The sequence below is a fragment of the Nannospalax galili genome, unplaced genomic scaffold (genome assembly GCF_000622305.1).
Source record: "Nannospalax galili isolate Female #2095 unplaced genomic scaffold, S.galili_v1.0 scaffold886, whole genome shotgun sequence".
Lineage (NCBI taxonomy): Eukaryota > Metazoa > Chordata > Mammalia > Rodentia > Spalacidae > Nannospalax > Nannospalax galili.
This window is the reverse complement of record NW_008355971.1, coordinates 3,270,799-3,293,796: the sequence shown is the minus strand read 5'-3', so window position 1 is coordinate 3,293,796 and position 22,998 is coordinate 3,270,799. Positions and strand designations below refer to the sequence as shown.

Below are 22,998 nucleotides of genomic sequence, written 5' to 3'. Positions count from 1 at the left end.
AGCAGCGCTCGGAAGCCGGGCCCAGCCGGGGCCGCGGGAGGCGGGGGCGCCCGGGCCCTGGATGTCCCGCAGCGCAGCGGCCAGCGTGAGAAGGGCGGGCGAGGGGGCTCGGGTCGGGGGCGGCGCCGCTGCTGATGTGGCGGAGGGTGGGAGGCGGCGGCAGCTCCCGGATGGAGAGAAGATGCCAAGGCTGGAGAGGGTGGTCCTGGGTGGGGGTCTAGGAGCAGGCTCCCACCAAACCAAAGCCTGCCAGACTGGGGTCTTGGCTCTGGCCATCTCTTGTGACGGCCCTGGAAATAGGAACCCTGGAACACAGATTCCCCCCCCCCCGCAAAAAAAAAAAATCAGGGAGAAGGCTACGTAGATTCCAGGTACAACTCTGTGGGCAAGGTTTGGCGTTCAGGGTCCAGGACACAGCTCCCTTTATCAAGCCAGGGCCTTACTGAACTGATTCGATTCTAGACACAATCCGTACTCTTCTCTGCCAGAGGGTTCTGAACACAACAGCCCCCTAGGATAGGTCTTGAGGATGACGTTCCTGGATACTGCTTCCAAGGCCAAGGCCCTGGGGGAGGGGGGCACTTCAAGCACTCTCTACCCCGAGGCCTCAGAGGGGTCCTGGACTCAGCCTGTCCCCCAGCCCTTGGGCGGTGTCCCATGGAAATCCTTTTCTCAAAATAAGGTCCCTTGCCTGGGACTCCACCCCAGCTTGAATAAGGAGAATTTCAGACATTCCCCCACCCCCACCCCATGCTTAGTCAGGGGTCTCAAGACAGAGGTCTCCTAGGCCATCCCCTTTGTCCCTAGGGCTGCCCAGCTGTCCAAGAGAGGCCCCACCCGGAGACAATGCTAAGCCTTCCTTTGCCAGACCTAGCCCCCCAGACTCCAGGATTCTGGCTGGTCTGGGGCGGCTCCCCTGGGACCCGGTGCAAACCTGTCTGCAGCATCTGTGCTGGCCAGCAGCTTTGTGTGTGGTATCTGGGGTGTGTGTAAGGTTTGGGGAGAGGTGGCTAGGAGTGTGACCCTATGCTTGTGTGACCGTAGCTGTGTGTGTTTTCGTAGCAGCTAGGGACCATAAAGAATCCTGCGATGTATGTCTGCATGCTTGTGGTTGGATGTGGTGGTGTCTATGGTGGTGGTAGTATGTGACCTCAGTGTTTGTGTGACTCTGTGTGTGTGTGTAAATGGCAGCTCCTCACTGTGAAGAACCCTTTACTTTTTAGTCTGTGTTTAGGTGGATGCATGATTGTGATTGTGTGGTTCTGTGGTTATGTCTTTTGTGACCCTGTATTTGTGTCTTGGTATGTGACAGCACCTATGTTGGGCCTGGGTTTGGACATGTGTGGCTGATTGAAGATGTGGGTGGAGTTGTGACTGTGACTCTAGCCATGTGTGACACAATGTTGTGCTTATGTCTAACAAATTTTATACACATACTACATTCTGTGCAACTCTGGGTGTGTGACTGCCGTTGTAGCTGAAGTGCCTCTGTGACTGGGTTGTGGGATGGCAGTGTGCTATATGTTTTTAGCCGTGTGTGTGTGTGTGTGGCTGGGAGTATATAAAAGACTCTGCCTGGCTATGTGACAGTGAGTGTGTACTACATCTTCATATGTATGATTTGGATTGTAAACTTGATTTGCCTGTAACTATCATGAAAAATTAATTGTGTGTGACTCAAACTGTTGTCTCTGTGTTGGGGGTATGTGTGTAACCAGTTTCTATACCTATGTGTCTAACCCATTTGTGTGTGACGCTGTGTGAGTCTGTGATGGTGTCCTAGACCAAAAGTGTATGTGTGTGTGTGTGTGTGTTTGTGTGTGTGTGTGTGTGTTGGGCTGCCTGTACTTGAGTCTGTGTGATTTGGTGATGTGGTAACTGACTATACACATGGCTGTGTCTGGGACCAGGCTTTCTGTATAAGGCCAGCTATAAACAAACACTGTGTCTAGGTCACTCCATTTCTTTGTATACCCAACTGCTGTGTCTGGGACCAGGCTTTCTGTATAAGGCCAGCTATAAACAAACACTGGTCACTCCATTTCTTTGTATACCCAACAGTGTACTTGTGACAGGAGAAACTGAACTATGTGCTTATGTTTCTGTGTGTGAGATTTTGTGAGTATAGGTGGAACTGTGACTTTGTGCATCTGTCCATGTGGGACTTTGATTAGATGTGGCCACACATACATGTCTATGTGATTTGAGTCTGATTGAACAGACACGTTCTCTGTGATGAGGTAGCATGGTGCAGCTGTGTATGGGACGCTGACCATGACAGATGGCTGGGTACCATGGATACTGGTACTGTGTCTGACTACATGCACGACCATTTCTGGAATGTCTGTGATTGTCAGAGTAGCTGTTCTTGGGGATATTTGTCTCTGGCTGATTGTATGCCATGTCTCTGTATAGATGCCTGTCTCTCTTTAATGCCGGGACTGTGGCCATCAGTATCCATGATGTATATAGAGGACCATCATATAACAGAGGAGTATATAATGGGTACTATGACAAAACATCAGTATCTGCGGCTAAGGAAGTGAGAGTCTGTGAAAGTATGTAACCAAAAAAAGGTGTTAGTATAACTGATATGTGTGAGATTGTATGGCCTTGTGCAGCTATGGCTGTGTGTGACCATGTGTGAGTGGGATGGGACATTGTGAGATCAAATGTGCCTCAGTTAGTCCATGTTCATCCAGCTATCAGAGTGTAGCAGTGGAAACAGCTATGACAAGGGTGTGCAGATGTCATTGTGTCATCTGTGACCAGGTGCTTATGGGTGACCACTCTGGGAATGCTTCTCCCTGGGGTGGCTGCCTGAAGAGACACAACTGTCTTGGGGTGTGGTTGGACATGTGTCACCCTTGTGGGTGTGTCAGGCCCGACTTTCTGTACTTAGTGAAGAAAATGAGAGAGAACAGTATCAATTGCTGATGTGACCAAGTGTCGTGATAGCTGGGACATGCCACATGCATGTGGACAGATGTCTGTAGTAGAGCTGTGTGTGCCTGCAAACATAAACATGTGAACAGATATTTAGTGTGCAGCTGTCCATGGCTATGACTTTCTGTGTATCTCTAAGGTACATAGTATGATGATGTCCATGTGTAACTAAGCATGATGAACTGTGACCAGTTGCTAAGGACAGCAGTTGTCTGGGTGTGTGTGGCTGGCTATATGTTTGTGTGTAGTTCTGGAATTGCCAACAGAGGGCAAATTTTCCTCACTTCATCCCCTTGAGTATTCAGGGCCCCACCAATGCCCCCCAACACACCTACTCCTTTCTGGGCCCTTAGAGCCAGGTGGCTGGTCTCCCTGGTAACGGTTGCTATGACTACAAGGGTTCTCACCAGGGTGTCTGAGATGGAGGGGGTTGGCAGAAGTCCAAAGGGGGTATGTGTGTGAGTAGGGGAGACTGAACCCCATCCCAAACAAACTTCTCACCTTTTCACACTCCCTTGAGCAGGGCGGACCCAGGAGGCCTGAGCAGTGTTTGCCCCCAGCCCCCTGTGGGGCTTTGGGGCCCCCAGAAACCTTCAGGACGGAGTCAGGTGAGTGACTGTCTTGGCAAAGGATACAGCTGGGTGGTACATGGCTCGTGGTCATTCATGACTAGCATGATCAGAGGAGCTGTTACCACAGTCACACAAGCTTCATTGCACACTCAGTGACCTTTGAAGGCCCCCATTCACAGACATATCCTGAACTATGTCATGTACTCAACACCAGCAGCCTCACAGTTATTGTGTACAGGGTCACCCCCTTGCAGATACACTCAGACTCTCACACATCCATAGATTTACAGTTAGACACACATGCACAGATGGTGAGCTCCACACCCTTGTCAAAATGCAGTGACAGGCACACTTACAGATGTGCCGAGTAGCTATTTATTCACAGCAACACACAGATACACTTGGGTAGTCACATGGATAGTTCTGTGCACACATCCATACACAACTTCCAGACCCACACAGACAACCACAGGTGCTCCCCAGATGTATATCCTTAGATACGTGCTCAAGAGTACACAGCCACTAGATGTGACGGTGCACACCTGTAATCCCAGCACTTGGGAGACTGAAGCAGGAGGATCAGGATTTCAAGGCCAGCTTCAGCTAATAGCAAGCTCGAGCCCAGCGTGGGCTACATGAGACCCATCTCAAAAAACACAAGATGTGGCACACATCTGTCATCCCAATACTTGAAAGGTGAAGGCAGATGGATCTCTGCAAGTCTGGTCTACATAGCAAGTTCCAGGTCAGCCAAGGCTACATGGTGAGACCCTGTAAAAAAGAAAAGAAAAACAAATAACAAATACACACACTGACATTCTCCCATACCACATGTAGACTCACATTTTTACAGATAGCAGCTATACTTTTTTTTGGGGGGGGGGGAGAAGCTCTGCTGTAGCCCAGGCTGGCTTCAAACTCACTATGTAGCCAAGGGTCTTGAGTACTGGGGCTTACGGGCACATGTCACCACGCCATTTATGTGGTGTGGAGATGGAACACTAGGCTTTGTGCATGCCAGGCAAACACTCTACCAGCTGAGCTACATCCTCAGTCCTAACAGCTATACTTTTTAAAGTGATTTTGAGACAGGGTCTCTCTGTAGCCCTAGCTGGCCTGAACTCACTGTGTAGACTAGGTTTGCCTCAAACTCACAAAGATCCACCTGCCTCTCCCTACCAAGTGTTGGGATCAAAGGTGTGCGTCATCACACCTGGCCTAACAGCTATACTTTTGTAGACAGACACTGCCTCATAAACAGCACCTGTGAACCCAGCACTCAAAAATAGCTAGACTTTGGCATGCAGTTTCACAAATAATATTCAGCGCCGTCATAGACAGCAATCGCTCAGAAATAACACCTGTGAACACAAGCTCAAAGACTACGACCTCCATACATCCTCACAGATATATCATTGCATGACAAACATGCTGTTCTGTACAGTCTGGAGAATGATCTATGATAACCTTACTTTTTCGGGTTTTAGCAAGCAAGAAGTAAAACAATAAATAGCAAATGGCAGATAGATGCAAAATATCATCGAATCAGGCTCTCACACCGCCCAGCAGATACAATTGGAGTAGCCCAGTTGAGAGAGAGCAAAACATGAAGTTTCTGATCAAGAGTCCTGGGCAGAAACCGGAGAGATGACTCAGTGGTTAAGAGCATTGGCTGCTCTGGAAGAGGACCTGGGTTCAATTCCAAGCACCCACATGGCAGCTAACATCCACCCATAACTCCATTTTCAAGGGATCAGACACTCTTTTCTTGCTTCTCTGTGAGCACTGCACACACAGGGTGCACTTACATACATGCAGGCAGAACACTCACATACAAAATAAAAATACATAAACAATTAATTAAAAAAGAGTCCCAGGCAGAGTGTCCCCTTGGGTGAGGCCTCCAAGGAAAAGAACAAACAGCAACAGACAGATAACATCATCAAATTGGGCTCTTACAGTCGTCCAGCAGAAGTGGATGGGGAAACGGCCAATCAGCCACACTGGAGGTCACGATGGACAGAATCCTGTGTGCAGAACCCTCCCCATCCTTTCTCTCTACACGAGCTTCTGGCTTCTCTTTCTCGCTGCAGACATTTTTATATCATGGGATAAACCATAGTAAACCTGGTTGAAAACAGCTTACCTTCTAGCTGTTCTCAAGAGCACAGTGTTTTCAAGACCCTTAGCTGTTTGCTGTTTTTCCTTTCTCCTTGTTACAGACTGAGGGGCCAGCCTGCACCAGGCCAGGGAGTTTTAGAGGAAACAAGGGAGGGCCTGGTCGGTTTCAGATTGTTTTCTACAAGCTTAAACAGCACATGACAATTTACCAAAACAACATACATTACACATACCCTTAGAACACTCCTTTTGATATTTTTAAGGCAGGGCCTATGTCACTATGAAGCTCTGGCTGGCCTGGAACTGGCTATGTAGACCAGGCTGACCTCAACGTCACAGAGATCTGCCTGCCTCTGACTCCCAAGTGCTGGAATTAAAGGCATGTACCACCACCAACACGTCCTCAAACAGCAGCCACCTTGCTATAGCCTCAACGACAGCTGCTCTTTTGGACACAGGCAAACTCTTATGGATAACCGTTATAGACTCACACTCTCAGAGGCAACAGTCCTAAAGGACAGTAGTAGTCATACACTGACCTAACACAGCCTTATGGAAAGCAGTCGTGGCTATAGCCCTTCAGAGCCAACATTCTATCTCAAGCAACATGCACTGAAATACAAAGTCTCATAAACAACAGCTATGCACCAAGAAATAGAGAGCATGCATCAGTGCACACACGGTCACCCAGACATGCATGCCCTTCAGCAAAAACCTTCAGAGACGAACCTTAAAGATAACAAGCAGGCTTCGAGTCACAGAGTCCCTCACAACATTCACCGACATACCATCTTGAACAACTGTTTACATAAGGATTTTTCCATACAGCCTTTATTTCTTTATTATTATTGTATATACGAGTGTGAGTGTATGCATGTGCCATAGTGCACAAGTGGAAGTCAGAGGACAACTTTCAGGAGGCAGTTTTCTCCTTCCATCATGGGCTCCAGGGTTCGAACCCAGGTCATCAGGCTTGTGTGGGAAGCACTTTTACCTGCTGAGCCCCCACAACTGCCTTCCATACAGCTTTCAGAAATATACATGCACAGATAGAGACTGGATGAGATAGATTCCCTACATACACAGAGTCCCCACCTCCTCCTGTGTTCCTGGTCCTGGGTGTCCCCTTACCCGCCTGGGACAGTCAGGATGACACAGTCAATAAAGAATATCCTAGTGGCTGACCACCTCTCTCTCCATTTCTTTCTCTCAAATCATGTGCATGCACACACACAACCTTTGACCATCACAAGTACACACTACCCCAGGGGCCCTGCTTCATCTAGACACAGTTGTCAGAGACCCATACATATTACATGTTCATGTTCTCTCACTCCCTCTGGTACTCGGAATTGAATCTGTGGCCTGCATGCTAGGCAAGCATCCTGCCACTGAGCTGCATCCACATACCCTCCGATCACCTGCTTCCCTGACCCTCATCCCTTAAAGCCCTTGACATAGTGACCCCTGACCCTTATGCCCTCAAACCCCAGTGCCCTCCAGTGCCTTGACTCTTGACTTCTCATTGTTTGAATCTTTGTGGTTCTTGTTAGTCACACCCTCAACCCCTGAAGCCATGACCCATGATCCCCACTGCAGACCCCCATGCTCCTTGCCCCATCTTTTTAATTTTTTAAAAAATTTATGTGTATGCGTATATTGCCTGCATGTAGGTAAGTGCACCCGTGCTGTGCAGTGCCCTCAGAGAACAAAAATGGCTGTCGGATCCCCTGGAACTGGAGTTACAGTTGTTAGTTGCCATGTGGGTGCTGGGATTCAAACCCGGGTCTTCTGCAAGAACAATCAGTGTTCTTAACCGCTGAGCCATCTCTCCAGCCCCTAATTTTTAATTAATTTATCTTTATTCTTTGTATATGAGTGTTTGGCCTGCATGTATATAAATGCACCTGTGTGCGCAATGCCTATAGAGGCCAGAAGAGGACTTTAGATCCCCTAAAGCTGGAGTTACAGGAGGTTGAGAGCCGCCATGTGGGAACAGAACCTGGGCCCTCTGCAGGAGAAATCAGTGCTCTTGACTGCTGAGCCATCTCTCCTGCCCCATGCCCTATCCTTTGGAATCCCTGTTTCACAGCTCTGGCACACCTCTGCACAACTCATATCCACTGACTAGAGCTGCCCATCCCATGGCATCTCATCTAGTGATGGCTTAATGCTGTAACCCCATTCCCATACCTTCTGACTTCTTCCTTTGATCCATACCCCTTTCCTGTGTCACTAGACGGGGCGGGCACAATGAACAAGTTACGGCAGAGTCTTCGGCGGAGGAAGCCAGCCTATGTGCCTGAGGCATCGCGTCCACACCAGTGGCAGGCAGATGAGGATGCAGTGCGCAAGGGCACCTGCAGCTTCCCTGTCAGGGTGAGTAGACATGGTGGTCCTGACTACCTATTTTGTGACTGCTGTGTGCCTGCTGGTCCTGGGCACTGGGTAAAAATTGCTAAAGGACTGTACTGTGAGCTGTGTGCCGTGGGGCTGCATGCTATAAGCTATGTGCTGTGACCTTAGGTCCTTCTGGGTTGATACTAAAACACATCTGGCATGATAGCATATGCCTGCATTTCAAGAACATGGTCTCCCACACACCCACTTTTGTGGTACAGAGAGTTGAACCTGGAACCCTGCATTCAGGACAAGCACTCCAACACTGAGCTGCACCCCCAGCCCTCCTTTTACATTTTATTTTGAGGCACTGTCTCACTAAGGTGCCCCAGGTGGATTTGAGCTCACTGTAGTCCAGGCAGGCCTTGAACTGAAGATCCTCCTGCCTCAGCCTGCACCACCAGCACCTGTATGCATTCTGTTTGTACCAGAAAAATATTACCTGGGGATATCCAGAGTGGGGGGAGTTGTTGCTCCGTGCTTCAGGGGCTCATAGAAAACCTTCATTAGAAAGTCACAAAAATTTGGTAGCATTTTCAAAGGCCTTTTACTGTTATGGGCATTCTGGTTTACAACATACTCTTCACTTTTGCTGGGGAGACAACCGGCTTCTGGGCCTGAGCCTGTGGAACTCAGCCCTTCATGTTTATGAGACCAAGGCCAGCACCTTGACCTGATTTTCCCTTCTTTGTGAGGGGTCCATGTGGCAGGCACAGAAAACACTGGTAAAAGTAAAGAAGGGAGTCAACCAATAAGAGGTATCTGTTAAATGAAGAGTCTTAGCCTTTGCACAGCAGGACTGGGGGTGTGGCTCAGAGGTAGAGCACCTGCCTAGAATCCCCTGATGAGGGGCTGGGGTGTGGCTCAGTGCTAAGAACATTTTTCCAGCATATGCAGAACTCTATAAAATGGGGGTGGGGCTTGGACACGACAAAAAACTTAAAATTGCAGTTCTGGGCAATGGAGCTTAGTCCCACTGGAAACTTTGTGAAGACTCATCTTACCTGCAGGGAACTCCAACTTCCGTTAGTCATTACAGGGAGGAGTCTATGCACTAATCAGGGGTTCTGTGTGTGTGTGTGTGCGTGTGTGTGTGTGTGTGTGTGTTCCAGTGTGCACATTAGAGATTAAACTTTGAGCCTTGTGCATGTGAGATAAGCAGTCCACCACTGAGTAACATCTCCAGCCCTGACGCATGCTCTTTCTCACTGCTGTCAGTGGGTAGAGCAGCCCTGAGGCCTGCAGCTAGTCCTCAGGCACACGGAAGCATATGCTGACCCTCAGAAGGCCAACAGTGATTGTGAAGGCCCAGGTACGGAGACAGGACATGGCCATAAATTTCTGAGATCCACTGCACTTCTGTTTCCTCAGCCGTCTGCCTGAGCTAGGAATGGGGTTCCTACCTTGCGGATTAGAGGTGCAGTGAATGAATGAATGCACCTGATGTGGGGCTAAGAATTGTGGCCCCCAAGTATGGGGGTGCTGGGTAACACTGGGAGTGATTGATAGGTGTGCTTATTTCCTGTCCCCTCATCCTCCCACCCAAGTACCTGGGCCATGTGGAAGTGGAGGAGTCTCGGGGGATGCACGTGTGTGAAGACGCTGTGAAGAAGCTGAAGGCGGTGAGTGAGGGGCTGGAGCCAGGGAGGGTGAAAGAGCAGACTGAAGTGAAGAGGTGGTCCTGACCAGGCCCCTCTGTTCCCTGCTCCCACCCCAGATGGGCCGGAAGTCCGTGAAATCTGTCCTGTGGGTGTCAGCTGATGGACTCCGAGTAGTGGATGACAAGACCAAGGTAGGAGCGTGTGTGTGTCCAGGTGGAGAAAGCCTTCCCACCCGCCATGGGGTGCCTCCCTCCCACCCCCAGGGAGGCCTTTCTAGACTGTGCCATGTGTTCCTGCAGAGGCTTGGCTGGGTGTACAGTCCTAACTCAGGAATGAGGGCCGTGGTTATTCGCAAGCTGGTTTAGAGAGTGGGTGAGTGCACGGACTGGAGCAGCTGCCTCAGCACCGATCTCAGCCATCCCCTCACCAGCTGGGGAAACCCGGACATGAGACTTAACCCCTCTAGGTCCCCGTTACCTCATCTAAAAAAAAAATAGGGCTGGTAATAGACCCCACCATTAAGTCAGAATGTATAATGTGCACAAACTTTTCAAAATGAGGCTGAGGAGATGGCTCGGTAGTTAAAGTGCAAACATGAGGTCCTGAGTGCAGATCCCCACAAACCCACATAACTGTGGGGTGGTCATGGTGGCCCACCTGTAGTTCTAGCTGTGGGGATCTCCAGAGCTAGCATGTCTGGCATATCGGTAAGCTCTGGGTTTGATTAAGAGACTCTGTCTCAAAGAATAAGGTAGAAGAGTGATTAAAGATGATTCCCAGCATCAACCTCAGGCCTCTACATGCATGTACGATATGTGACATGTGTGCCCACATACGTGGGAATACACACACATATGAAAAATGGAAAAAGAAAAGAAAAAAGCTGCCTGGAGCTGGGGTGTGGTAACACATACCCAGGATCCCAATGCCAAGCTGAGGCAGGAGGATTGCAAATTCCAGGCTAGCCTGAGCTACATGTTAACAAACAAAAAGAAGTTTGGCATCAAAGTCCTTTTTTTGTTTTCTTTTTCATCTTTTTGCCACAGGGTCTCCCTGTAGCCCCAGCTGGCCTGGAACTGACCAGGCTGACCTCGAACCCACAGAGATCCGCCTGCCTGTGCCTCTGGAGTGTTGTGCACCACCATGCCCAGCTCAAAGTTCTTATATTGATAAATATGAGCTGTTACATGTTTTTGTTTTTATTGAGACATGGTTTCAGGTAGCCCAGGCTGGCCTTGATCTTGCTATTTAGTCAGGGATGACCTCAAACTTCTCATCCTTTTGCCTCCACTCCCAAGTGCTGGGATTGCAGGCATGCGTCACCATGCCTGGTTTATGTGGTGCCAACATGGAACCTAGGGTTTCCTGTGTGTTAGACAAGCGCTGTCCACCTGAACTACATCCCCAGCCTTGTTATGTGTTTATTATCAGTCTCTCCAGCTAGATAAGATCACTGGGGGGCCAGGCCCTGGGCCTGGGTCTTTTGGTGGGGGGTGATGCAGTATAAGAGATTGAACCCAGGGCCTTATGTATGCTAGGCAAAGAGCTATCGCCCAACTCCAGGCTCTGGTTATCTTTTTGCTCCCTTTGGCTTCCCTTTCTCTAGCCCAAAGGACCCTCCCTGGAAGTGCTCGGTACATGCTATGATGGTTGAACTGATGGCTGAATAGTTTTTCCACCCGTGCAGAGGTGGTTCCCACATCTGAATACTGTTCCCTATCTTCTTGCTTAGTTAATTCCTCCTCCAGAAAGCTTTGCTCGAGGCTGGGTCAAGCACTCCTTCATGGCTCCTGCAGGCTCTTCAGCCTTCTTACAGCCTGACTGTGCCTCTAGTCTGTTTCCATCTCACGGTAGCTCTGAATCCCAATCCCAGGGCACACTGGCCCATGGCTGTCTCCATGACAACTGAGTCCACACCCTGTTCAGGACCAGATCTTGTCATGAACGCAGGTGTGATGGTTCACGCTGCCCACTTCCCCAACCCCTCCTAGGACCTACTGGTAGACCAGACCATTGAAAAGGTCTCTTTTTGTGCTCCTGACCGCAACCTGGACAAGGCTTTCTCCTACATCTGCCGAGACGGCACCACCCGTCGCTGGATCTGCCACTGCTTCCTGGCACTCAAGGACTCGGTGAGTACCTCCAGGCCAGCAGCTCTCTCTTGCACTTTGCACATCCTGAAGTCAGGGCAGGCTGTGAGGGGGTTGGGGCAAACTGTGAGGCCCCGGGTAGGTCCCAGGCCACTCTGTGCTCTTCTGTGTAGAAAAGGAGGTGACAGCGTTGAAGATGCTGAGGTGGGAGATCAAATATTAAGGTCAACACAGTTACGGTGCTCCCACTCATCAGCATTCTTCACGTGCATGCAGTAATGAACGTCCGGAAGGTACACACAACGCCATTTTAAAAAGTCATTCATTACATTTTATTTATTATTTATTCATTTTATTTATTTATTTTTTATGTATTTTTATTTTACATCTATGGGTGTTATGCCTGAAGAAGTCAGAAGAGGGCGTTGGAGTCCCCTGGAAGTGAGGTTATAGATGGTTGCTAGACACCATGTGGATGCTGGGAATCAAAAGCAGGTCCTCTGCAAGAACAGCCAGTGCACTTAACTGATGAGGCCTCTCTCCAGCCCCGACATTTGATTTTTTTTTTAAGATACTTTTTTTATTGAGCCAGGTATAGCGGTGCACACCTTTAATCCCAGCACTTGGGAGGCAGAGGCAGGCAGATGTCTGTGAGATTGAGGCCAGCCTGGTCTATATCAAAAGTTCCAGGCCAGCTGTGGATTTTTTTTATATAAATATAATATATATATATAATTTTAAAAAATTTTATATGTCTGAGTGTTTTGCCTTCATGTATGTAAGTGTACCACGTGTATGCAATGCTGTGGAGGCCAGAAGAGGGTGTCAGATCCTTTGGAACTGGAGTTATAGATGGTTGTCAGCTGCTCTGTGGCTGCTGGGAACTGAACCCGGGTCCTCTGCAAGAGCACCTAGTGTCTTAACTGCTGAGCCATCTCTCCAGCCCTCATTTAATTTATTTTAAAATATTTTGTTATTATTTTAGTTATGTATATTTGTGCATGGGTTTGTGCTCATGAGTGCAGTACTCACAGACTCCATGGAGCTGGAGTTACAGGTAGTTAGTTACAAGCCCCCTGATGTGAGTGCTGGGAATTGAACTCGGGTCCTTTTAAAGAAGAGTACATGGTCTACAGGCCAGCTGGGGCTACAGGGAATCCCTGCCTCAAAAAGACCAAAAAAAAAGGAATCTCCCTGGAGCTGGAGTTACAGGTGATTGTGAGTCACCCTTCATGGGTGCTGGGTGTGGAACTCCGGTCCTCTGCAAGAACAAGGCACACTCTTAACCTCTGAGCCAGCTTTCCAGCCCTTGTTTGTGGCTCTTAATATTTTTTTGGAGGGGTGGTGGTTCAAGGATCCTTTTGAGAATCTGATGAAAGCAACAGATAACTCTCCTGTTCGCTCAGAATACCAAAGCTTGTGACCAAACCCCTCCTACAAGTGGCTTCTGTGAAATACTAGTTGGTCTGTGTTTCACGGGAAGGAAATCCCCAGTAGGCTTTGCGGCGTTGCAGCGGCACCTCTGTGTTCATTGGAGGCCATGGTTCCCATCTTCTTGTTGCTCCTCCAGAGTGTGGCTTCCACACGATGATCCAAGATGTCTACATCTGCTCCAGCCCTGTGTCTTCATTACAGTTGGAAACACGAGGAAAGGCACGCCTTCGCCTTTGTCTGTGAACGTGTATGTGTGTGGATGGCTGTGGATGCAAGTGCGTGTGCTTATGCCTGTGGACGGCAGGGGTCAACCTTGGGTGTCGTTCCTCAGGAGCTGCCCACCTTGTTTTTTGAGACAGGGTCTCTCTCTGGGCCATGGGGCTCACCAGTAAGTCTAGACTGGCCCGGGAGCCCCAGGGGTCCTTGCCTCTCTGCCTCTCCAGCACTGGAATTACAAGCATGTGTCACTACGCCCAGTTTTTTTTATGTGGGTGCTGGGGATCAAACTCGAGTCCTTATGCACCCTAACCACTTTACAACCAACCTCTGGCTCCAGCCCCCAATTTTTTAGGGGGCCCTTCCAGTCGTACCACATTGCCCAGTACCTAATCAGATGGACATCACCGGCTGCAAGAGATAGTCCACTCAGCCTCATCCCCTGGATCTAAGCCTTAGACGCCACAAAATTCTTCCTCCCACATGACTTGGTGTTCCTTGGTGGTAGCACTAGACCCATACAGTAATCCTAGTGCTGTAGAGGCTGAGGCAGGAGGATCATGAGTTCAAGTCCTACCTGGGCTATAGAATGAGACCTTGCCTGAAGATGATGAGAGAATGAGGGATAGCCCCAATCCAAATGGATCTGAGCCCTGAAAACTAGTCAGCCCCCCAAATTCCCTATTCGTTCACACAACCTCAGAACTGAAGCCAGAGGCAGAAAAAAATTGATTTGAACCCAGGTCTTGCACACATTCAGCAAACACACTGCCCCTGAGCTACATCCTTAGCCCCAGATGTCAGTATTGATTAGCCTGTATTGAGTGGTGTCTACTGGGTGCTAATATGGCGATACTGGAAGTCCAGAGCATAGTGGTTGTGTATTGGTTATCTACTTGCTGTGTAACAAATGGCTCTGAAATTTTGTGGCTTAAAATTACTCTCATTTCTTTTCTCTCTTGGGTTTTAAAAATAATATTTATGTATTTATTTATTTAGTGTTGTGGGGGAAGCATGCACAGCCCACAGTACACATGTGGAGGTAGAGGACAACTTGCAGAAGTCCATTCTCTCTTTCCATCACGCTGGTACTGGGGATAGAACTCAAGTCATCAAGCTTCATGGCAAGGGCCTTTACCCACTGAACCGTCTTGCTGGCCCTCTCTCCTGGTTTTTATAGATCAAGAATTTGGGGAAGGCCCATCTTCAGGGTTCTGGGATTAGGGTCTCTTATGCCATTGCTCACAAGTAGTATATTGGACTGTTATGTCAGAAGACTGGCTAGATCTCTCTCTTTCTCTCTCCTTTCTCCCCCCTCTTCTGTCTGTCAAGTCTCCGAACATTTCTCCATAAATCTTTCTAGCATGGATGCCATAGGAAAGCTGAAGGCTCCAAGGGGGGAGGGAGGGAGGGAGGGAGGGAGGGAGAGAGAGAGAGAGGGAGAGAGAGAGAGAGAGAGAGAGAGAGAGAGAGAGAGAGAGAGAGAGATATTGAGATTGAACACCAAAATGCTAGAAGGCCATATTGCCATTTTGGATGTGGTCTTGGACAACACCCAGCCTGGCCTCCATGGGACCATCTGTCCAGTGAGCTGCAGAGGTCTTCTCAGGTTAAGGGGAGCCAGGACACAGGCTCCACTTCTGATGAGGGACTGAAAGGTTCTGGAAGGGCAGATGGAGCCAGAAATTTGTCGTGGCTATTTTTGGAAAGTACGCCGCCACATGGTTGGTGGTGGGGATTCAGTGCCCAGCCACCTGGCTGTGTGGGATGTTGGGCACAGTGACATCTCCACTCTGGGCACAACTGTAGTGGCTTCTCCTTGGTTCATGGTGACCACACACAACCAGTTGTCCACACAGTCCGATAGTGAGTGGGCAGTAGATTGGAGTTATTCAGGGGGAGAGAATCAAAACTAGAGAAAGACAGGGTGGTCTAATCTAGACTTCCTTCCCATTTCTTTTTGTTTGTTTGTTTGTTTTTCCTTTTCTTTCCCACTCATTTTTTTGTATATTTTATTATTTTTATTTTATGTGTATGCGTGTATTACCTGTGTGTAGGTAAGTGCACCCATGTTGTGCAATGCCCGTGGAGGACAGAAGAGGCTGTTGGATCCCCTGGGACTGGAGTTTCAGACAGTTGTTAGCTGCCATGTGGGTGCTGGGATTTGAAACCCGGGTCTTCTGCAAGAACAGCCAGTGTTCTTAACCGCTGAGCCATCTCTCCAGCACCCCCAACTTCTTTTTTTAAAAAATATTTTATTTACTGTTTTTATTTCATGTGTATGAGTGTACTGCCTGAATGTGTGTAAGTGCATCTGTGTTGTGCAGTGCTGTGGAGGTCAGAAAAGGGCGTCAGATCCTCTGGAACTAGAATTACGGACAGTTGTTAGGTACCATGTGGGTGCTGGGAATCGAACCCAGGTCCTCTGTAAGAGCAGCCAGTGCTCTTGACCTCTGAGCCATCTCTCCAGCCCCCCCTTCCCACTTCTGAGCTTCAGATTTGTGTGTGTGTTGTCTGTGTGTGTTGAATGTGTGGCATGTGTATAATCTGTGTTGTGTGTGGTATGTGTGCATGTACACGTGTGTGTGTGTGATGCATGCACAGGTATGCAGGTGTGTGCTTCCATCTGTGTGTATGTGGAGGCCAGAGCAGGGCATGGGATGTCTTTTTGTTGCTCTTGACTATACTGCCTTAAGAAGTGGTCTCTCACTGTAGTGGCTCTCATTTTGACTGGGCTGTCTGGCCAGCAACTTCTCAGGATCTACCTGTCTCCACCCCCTTACTATTGGGGTTATAGTTACACACAGCCATACCTGACTTTTTATGTGGGTACTGGGGACTCAAATTCAAGTCCTTAAGTGGTCATGGAGCAAGCACTCTTACATACTGAGCCATTTTACCCAGCACCATTTTTGATATTTTTTGAGGCAGAGTCTCATGTAGACCAGGCTGACCTCCCTTACATGCTGAGAATGACCTTAAACCCTTTTTTTTGGTCTTTTTGAGACAGGGTCTCCCTGTAGCCCCAGCTGGCCTGGAACTCACTATGTAGATCAGGCTGGCTTGAACTCACAGAGATCCACCTGCCTCTGCCTCCCTGAGTGCTGGGATTAAAGGTGTGCACCACCACACTGGGTCATGACCTTGAACTCTTAAGTACTAGGGTTACAGGTATATACTAATATACCCAGGAGATTTTAAATATTAATAGTGGAATTCTCAGTACTCCTTGAGTTTAACTTTTTTTTAAAGTGGAACATTTTAAATAGTATGGTGAAGTTGGGCATGTTGTGAGACAGGAGCACTGGGGGGAGACCAGCCTGAGCTATATAGCGAGTTCCAGGCCAGCCTCCAGATTGCTGAAAATACAGGCTAGTGCCACCACACCTGGTTTGTTTTTTTTTTTTTTTTTTTTTTTTGTCTTTTTGAAGTGCTAGAGATTGAACTTAGACTAAGCCTTGTGCATGCTAAGCAAGCAGTCTGTGTTGGCCATACTCTTAGCCCTGCGAGACCCCGTCTCTAGACAAAATTGTACAGCGCAGCAGTGCTTAGTACATTCACAGTGATGTATAAATACCTGATCCCAAAACATTTTTTCACCCCTAAGGGAGACACCACACCCACGAAACTGTCACTCTTTCTTTACCCGAAAGTAAACTGCTAATCAGCTTTCAAATTTTTTAAAGTATATTTTTAATTTTTTCTAAATTTTGTGAGATTTTTGTTTTTAGATTTATTTTATAAGTCAGGCATGGTGGCACATACCTTTAATTCCAGCACTCACAGACGCAGGATCTCTGTGAGATGGAGTCCAGCCTGGTCTACATAGTGAGTCCAGGCCACCTTGGGCTACCAGGAGACCCCGTCTCAAGCAAAACCAAACAGAAATTTATTTTATTTTTAATTATGTGTGTTTCTTCATGTGGGTATGTGAATGTAAGTGCAGGTGACCACACAGGCCAGAGATATTGGATCCCTTGGAACTAGATTTACCAGCACTTGTAAGTCACCTGATGTGGGAGCTAGAAGCCCAACTCAGGTCCTCTGTAAGAGCTGTATGTGCTCTTAACCACTGAGCCATATCTCTAGTCCCATTTAAAAAATTTTAATTTGTGGGACTTGAGAGCTCAGTGGTTAAGAGCACTGACTGCTCTTGCAGAGGACCCACGTTTGATTCCCAGCACCCACATGGTGGCTAACAACCGTCCATAACTCCAGTTCCAGGGGAATCCGACACCTTCTTCTGACCTCCATGGACATTGCACTACACGGGTCCACTCATACACGTGCAAGCAATACACTCATACACCTAAAAAATTTAAAACAATAAAATATTTAAAACATTTTAATTTGTTAAATGTGCGTGTGAGAGTCCACGCATGTGCCACAGCACTCATAGAGGTCAGAGGACAGCTTTCTCCTTTCATTGTGTGGGTCCTAGGGATCAAACTCAGGTCATCAGACTTGGCGGTGGGTTTATTTACCTGCTGAGCCATCTCGCTGGCCCTGGCTTTCTTTCTCTCCAGGTTTCCCCTTAACCTTTCTGTGCATCTCATTTTACAGGACCGTGTTATATGGCTTTTTACGTGGCCTCTTTCAGCATCATATTGTCATGATTCATGATCCATCCATGGCACAGTGTGTCTCTCCTTTTTGGTTTTATTTTTTAAGGTTTTCTTTGAGATAGGATCTGTGTAGCCCAGGCTGACCTTGAAGTCACTATGTCACTGAGGACGAGCTTGACCTTCTGGCAGATGTGGAACATGTGGCATGGGCCACCACGCCCAGCTCCAGTTGACTTTTGAAGTCTAATCGTTGTTGTTGTTTAGACAGAGTCTCATGTAACCCGGGATGGCCTCAAAGTCCTTATATAGCCTGATCCTTCTGCTCCTCCCCCAATCCTTGGGATTATAGGTATGCACTAAGGCACCCAGCCATTGTTTTACATGTGGATGTTGATTTTTTAAATTTTTTAAAATTTATTTTATTTTATGTGTATGAGTATTTTGCCTGATTGTATGTAAGTGTATCACGTATATGTATGAAAAGACCCAGGAGGCCAGGAGAGTGTGTTGGAATCTCCTGGACAGTTGTGAGATACCATATGGATGCTGGGAACTAAATCTGGGCCCTCTACAAGAGCAGCCAGTACTCTTAACTCCTGAACCATCTCTCTAAACATTGGTTATTTTTTTAATGTGTATGAGTGTTTTGCCTACCTATATGTATGTGCACTACATGTGTAAAGTACCCACAGAGACCAGAAGAAGGCATCAGGTCCCTGGAACTAGAGTTACAGATGGCTGAGCCATCATATGCGTGTTGGGAACTGAACCCAGGTCCTCTGCAAGAGCAGACAGTGCTGTTAAACTGCCAAACCATCTGTCCAGCCTCATGGATGTTGATTTTTTCCAAACATTATTTGTTGAAGAAACTGTTCTTTCCCCTATTGAATGGTCTTGACACCTTCTTGAAAAATTATTTACATATATAGGTATGGGGCTATTTCCAGACTCTCAGTTCTTTTTCATTGGGCTGTGTAAGTTACAAAATAAGGAAGTATAAGTCTTCTCTTATTTTTTCTTTTTTGCAGTACTAGGGATTGAACCCAGGACTTTGTGCATGCTAGGCAAGCACTCTACCACTGAGCTACAACTTCAGCCCTGAGGGTTTTTTTATTGGGGTGGCTGGGGGGATGTTTTTGTTCTTGTTGTTTTGACACAACATCTCTCTGTAGACCCAGCTGGCTGGACACTTGCTATGTAGACCAGGCTATGTAGACCACGGAGATCTGCCTGCCTCTGACTCCAAAGTGCTGGGATTAAAGGTGTGTGACACCATGCCTGGTGCCCTTTTATTATTTTTAAAAATATTTTATTTATTTTTATTTTATGTGTATGAGTGTATTGCCTACATATGTGTAAGTGCACCCATGTCATGCGATGCCCGCAGAGGTCTGAAGAGGACGTCGGATCCCCTGGAGCTGGAGTTACAGAAAGTTGTCAGCTTTTATGTGGGTGCTGGGAATTGAACCAAGGTCCTCTGCAAGAGCAGCCAGTGCTCTTAACTGCTGAGCCATCTCTGCAGCCCCTGTCCTTGCTTTCTTTCGAGCAGGTTCTCATTGGCAGCTTAGGCTGGCTTCAGTCCTGCCCCCACCTCCGCAGTGCTGGGATCAGAGGTGTGTGCCATTGTGCCCGGCTTTCTCCTTGGTTGGTTTTCAGGCTTGTTTTGGTTATTCTTAGATCCTTCAGAATTCCATATGAATTTTAGAATCAGTTTTTCCATTGCTGCAAAGAGACCACTGGGATTTTAGAGAGATTTTATTAAATCTTTAGATCACCTTGGGGAATATTTCTGTGTTAACCATATTAAGTCTTGCCGTCTATTAACACAGGATATCTTTCTAGTTATTTAGACAATCTTTCATTACTTTTAGCAGTGTTTTGTAGTTTCCAGCATATATTTCTTGCACCTCTGTGATTTTATTCATTCCTGTGTGTGTATGGTATGTATACTCATGCATGTGACTACATGTATGTGTGCATGTGTATAGGGGCTAGAGGTCAGTGTTGGGTCTTCCTTAATCACGCCCCACATTATTATTATTATTGTTATTTTTTTTTTTGAGAGGGTCTCACTATGTAGGCCTGGCTGGCTGGAATTCAATATTCAGGCTGGCCTCAAAGTCACAGCTCCACTTGCCTCTGCCTCCTCAATGCTAGGGTTAAAGATGCTTATCACCATGCCTAGCCTCCAGTTTATTTTTTTGAAACAGGGTCTCTCACTGAATGTGGAGCTTGCTGACTTGGCTAGATAAGCTGACCAGTAAGTCCAAGGGATCTTCTTGTCCCTGCCTCTCCATGCGTGTGTGTGCACGTGTGTGGTGTGTGTATGTGTGTATTGTATGTGTGTTGTGCGTATATGTGAGTGTGTGTTGTAGTAGTTACTTTTCCCATTGATGTGACCAAAATACCTGCAGAAGCAGCCTAAGGAAGGAAGGGTTTGTTTTAATTCACTGTTCAAAGAAACAATCCATCGTGCTCAGGAAGTCATGGCCCGAGGAGCTGAGGCAGCTGGTCACATCACATCCAGACAAGGAGCAGTGAGAGTTGAATGCTCAGACACAGCTAGCTGTATGTTTTTTACACAGTCAGGGACTCCAGCCCAGGGCATGATGTGGCCTACATTCAGGGTGGGGCTTCCCACATCAGTTAACCTAATCTAGATAGTTTCTCCCAGGCAAACCCAGAGGCTTGTCTCATGATAGCCAGCACAGTGTGTGTGGTGTATGTATATGTGTTTGTATATGTATGAACATGTGGGGAGGTATGCTTGTGTGTGTGTGTATGTAGAGACTAGAGATTGATATTGGGTGTCTTGCTCGATGGCTTTCCATCTGCTTTTTGAGACAGGGCCCCTCACTGAACCCAGACCTCATGGATTCGGCTAAGCTGGCTGACCAGTGAGCTCTGGGGATCTACCTATCCCTCACACTCACTGTGGGGCTTACAGAAGCATACCACAACTCCCGGCATTTACATAGGCGCTGGGGATCTGAACTCAGGTCTTCATGCTTGTGTAGTGAGCACTATCAACTGAGCCATCTCCCCAGCCCTGCCCCCACATTCTTTTAAATGTTATGATGAATGGACTTATTTTAGTTCACTTTTGGATTCTCTGTTCCTAATGCAATGCATATACAGCTGAATTTTGTGTTGATTTTCTGTCCTTGAGTGTTGTTAAATTTGTTTATTAGCACTAATTGTTTGTGGATGTTTTTGTTTTGTTTGTTTTGTTTATGAGACTGGATCTCACCATATAGGCAAGGCTGACTTTGAACTCATTCTACCTCATGCGGGTCTTGAATTTGCAGTCAACCTGCCTGACCCTCCTGAGTGCTGGGATTACAGGTATATACCCAGACACAATCTTCTCTTTCTTATTAGAATGTTTTTATTCTTGTCTAATTCCTGAGGGGTGGGGAGTTGGTGATCATGATGCCCCAGGGCCTTACAAATGTTTGATCACTGGGCTAGGTCCCCAGCCTTCATAAAAGTATCCTGCGTTTTGTGTTTGAGGTGGGGTCTTACTATTTAATCTTGACTGGCCTGGAACTTGCTATGTAGACCAGACTGGTCTTGAACTCACAGAGATCCACCTGCCTCTCCTGGAATTAAAGGTGTGTGCCACCATACATGGTCATATAAATACTCTTTATCAAACTTAACAGCAAATCAAAGTGATGAAACAGAAGCTGGATCTGGCGGCAAAGGTGTAAGATCCCAGGAACTAGAGAAACTGAGGCAGGAGGATCATTTGGGTCTAGGAGTTCAGAACCAGACTAGGCAACATAATGAGACCCTGTCTTTTGAAAACAAACAAATAAAACCCCCAGCACTTGGGAGGCTGGAGAGCTAGGGACATATGGGCTCAGCACTCCTGATTTTAAGGGAGGGCATCTTCATCTTTCACAGTCAACTGTGCAATGCATTAGTTGTGAAGTTTTCTTTATAAATGTCCCTTAATTGGAGGACACTCCCTTCCCTTCCTAGTTTATTGAATGCTTTTTATTATGAAAGGGTATTGTCGAGTGTTTTTTCTTTCAACTTGGATAATGAGGGTTTTTTCTTTTTGTGTGTACTTTTTTCCCTTGAAATGATGTGGCTTTGATTCCTATTTCTCTGTTTGTTTGTTTGTTTGTGATGGGATTTCATGTCACCTGGGCCTGACTCTGCCTCCTGAGTGGGGATTACAGATACGCACCACCACACCTGGCCTGCAGTTGATTGTCTGTGTGTGTGCTTATGCACTGTGCTCCTACATGCCACATCCTGCATGTGGAGATCAGAGGACAATTCCATTGAACTCAAATTGGCAGTCTTGGCAGCAAGTATCTTAAGCTGCTGAGTCATCTCACCAGCCCCCACAATGGATTCTTTTTTAAAAAATACTTTATTATTTTTATTTTATGTGTAAGAGTATATTGCCTGCGTGTATGTGAGTGCACCCGTGTCGTGCAATGCCTTGGAGGTCAGAAGAGGGCTTTGGATTCCCCTGGAACTGGAGTTAAGGGCAGTTTGTAGCCACCATGTGGGTGCTGGAAATCGAACCCAGGTCCTCTGCAAGAGCAGTCAGTGCTCTTAACCACTGAGCCATCTGTCCAGCCCCCACAATGGATTCTTATGTTAAGCCAACCTTATATTCCTTTGATAAATGCTGCCTACTTGCTCATGATATATAATCTTTTTATTTATTTTATTGCTTTGGGTTTTTTGTTTTTTGTTTTTTTTTTTTTGGGTCTTTTTGAGACAGGGTCTCCCTGTAGCCCCAGCTGACCTGGAACTCGCTATGTAGACCAGGCTGGCCTCGAACTCATAGAGATCCACCTGCCTCTGCCTCCCAAGTGCTGGGATTAAAGGCATGCACCACCACACCCGGCTTTTTTTTTTTTATCTATTTTATTTTATATGTATGAGTGTTATGCCTACATGTATGTAAATGCACCCATGTCATATAATGCCTGCAGAGGACAGAAGAATGTCAGATTCCCTGGAACTAGAGTTACAAATAGTTGTTAGCTGCCATGTGGGTGCTGGGATTTGAACCCTGGTCTTCTGA

At 47.3% G+C, this 22,998-nt stretch overlaps 1 protein-coding gene across 3 annotated transcripts in view; it reads left to right on the top strand.

Moving 5' to 3' along the window:
- The first annotated feature begins 6 nt into the window (after positions 1–6).
- Numbl (NUMB like endocytic adaptor protein) overlaps positions 7–22,998 on the top strand; it is a 39,378-nt gene continuing 16,386 nt past the window's right edge. For 2 of the 3 annotated variants that reach the window (XM_008854008.3, XM_008854007.1), the window contains exons 1-6: positions 7–85; positions 3,470–3,554; positions 7,879–8,018; positions 9,587–9,661; positions 9,757–9,831; positions 11,632–11,772. In XM_008854008.3, the coding sequence (XP_008852230.1) occupies positions 62–85; positions 3,470–3,554; positions 7,879–8,018; positions 9,587–9,661; positions 9,757–9,831; positions 11,632–11,772 (540 nt within the window). In that variant the 5' untranslated portion in view covers positions 7–61. Of the gene's footprint in view, positions 86–2,262; positions 2,559–3,469; positions 3,555–7,878; positions 8,019–9,586; positions 9,662–9,756; positions 9,832–11,631; positions 11,773–22,998 lie in introns of those variants that run through there. The other variant, XM_008854009.3, reaches the window with a different exon arrangement.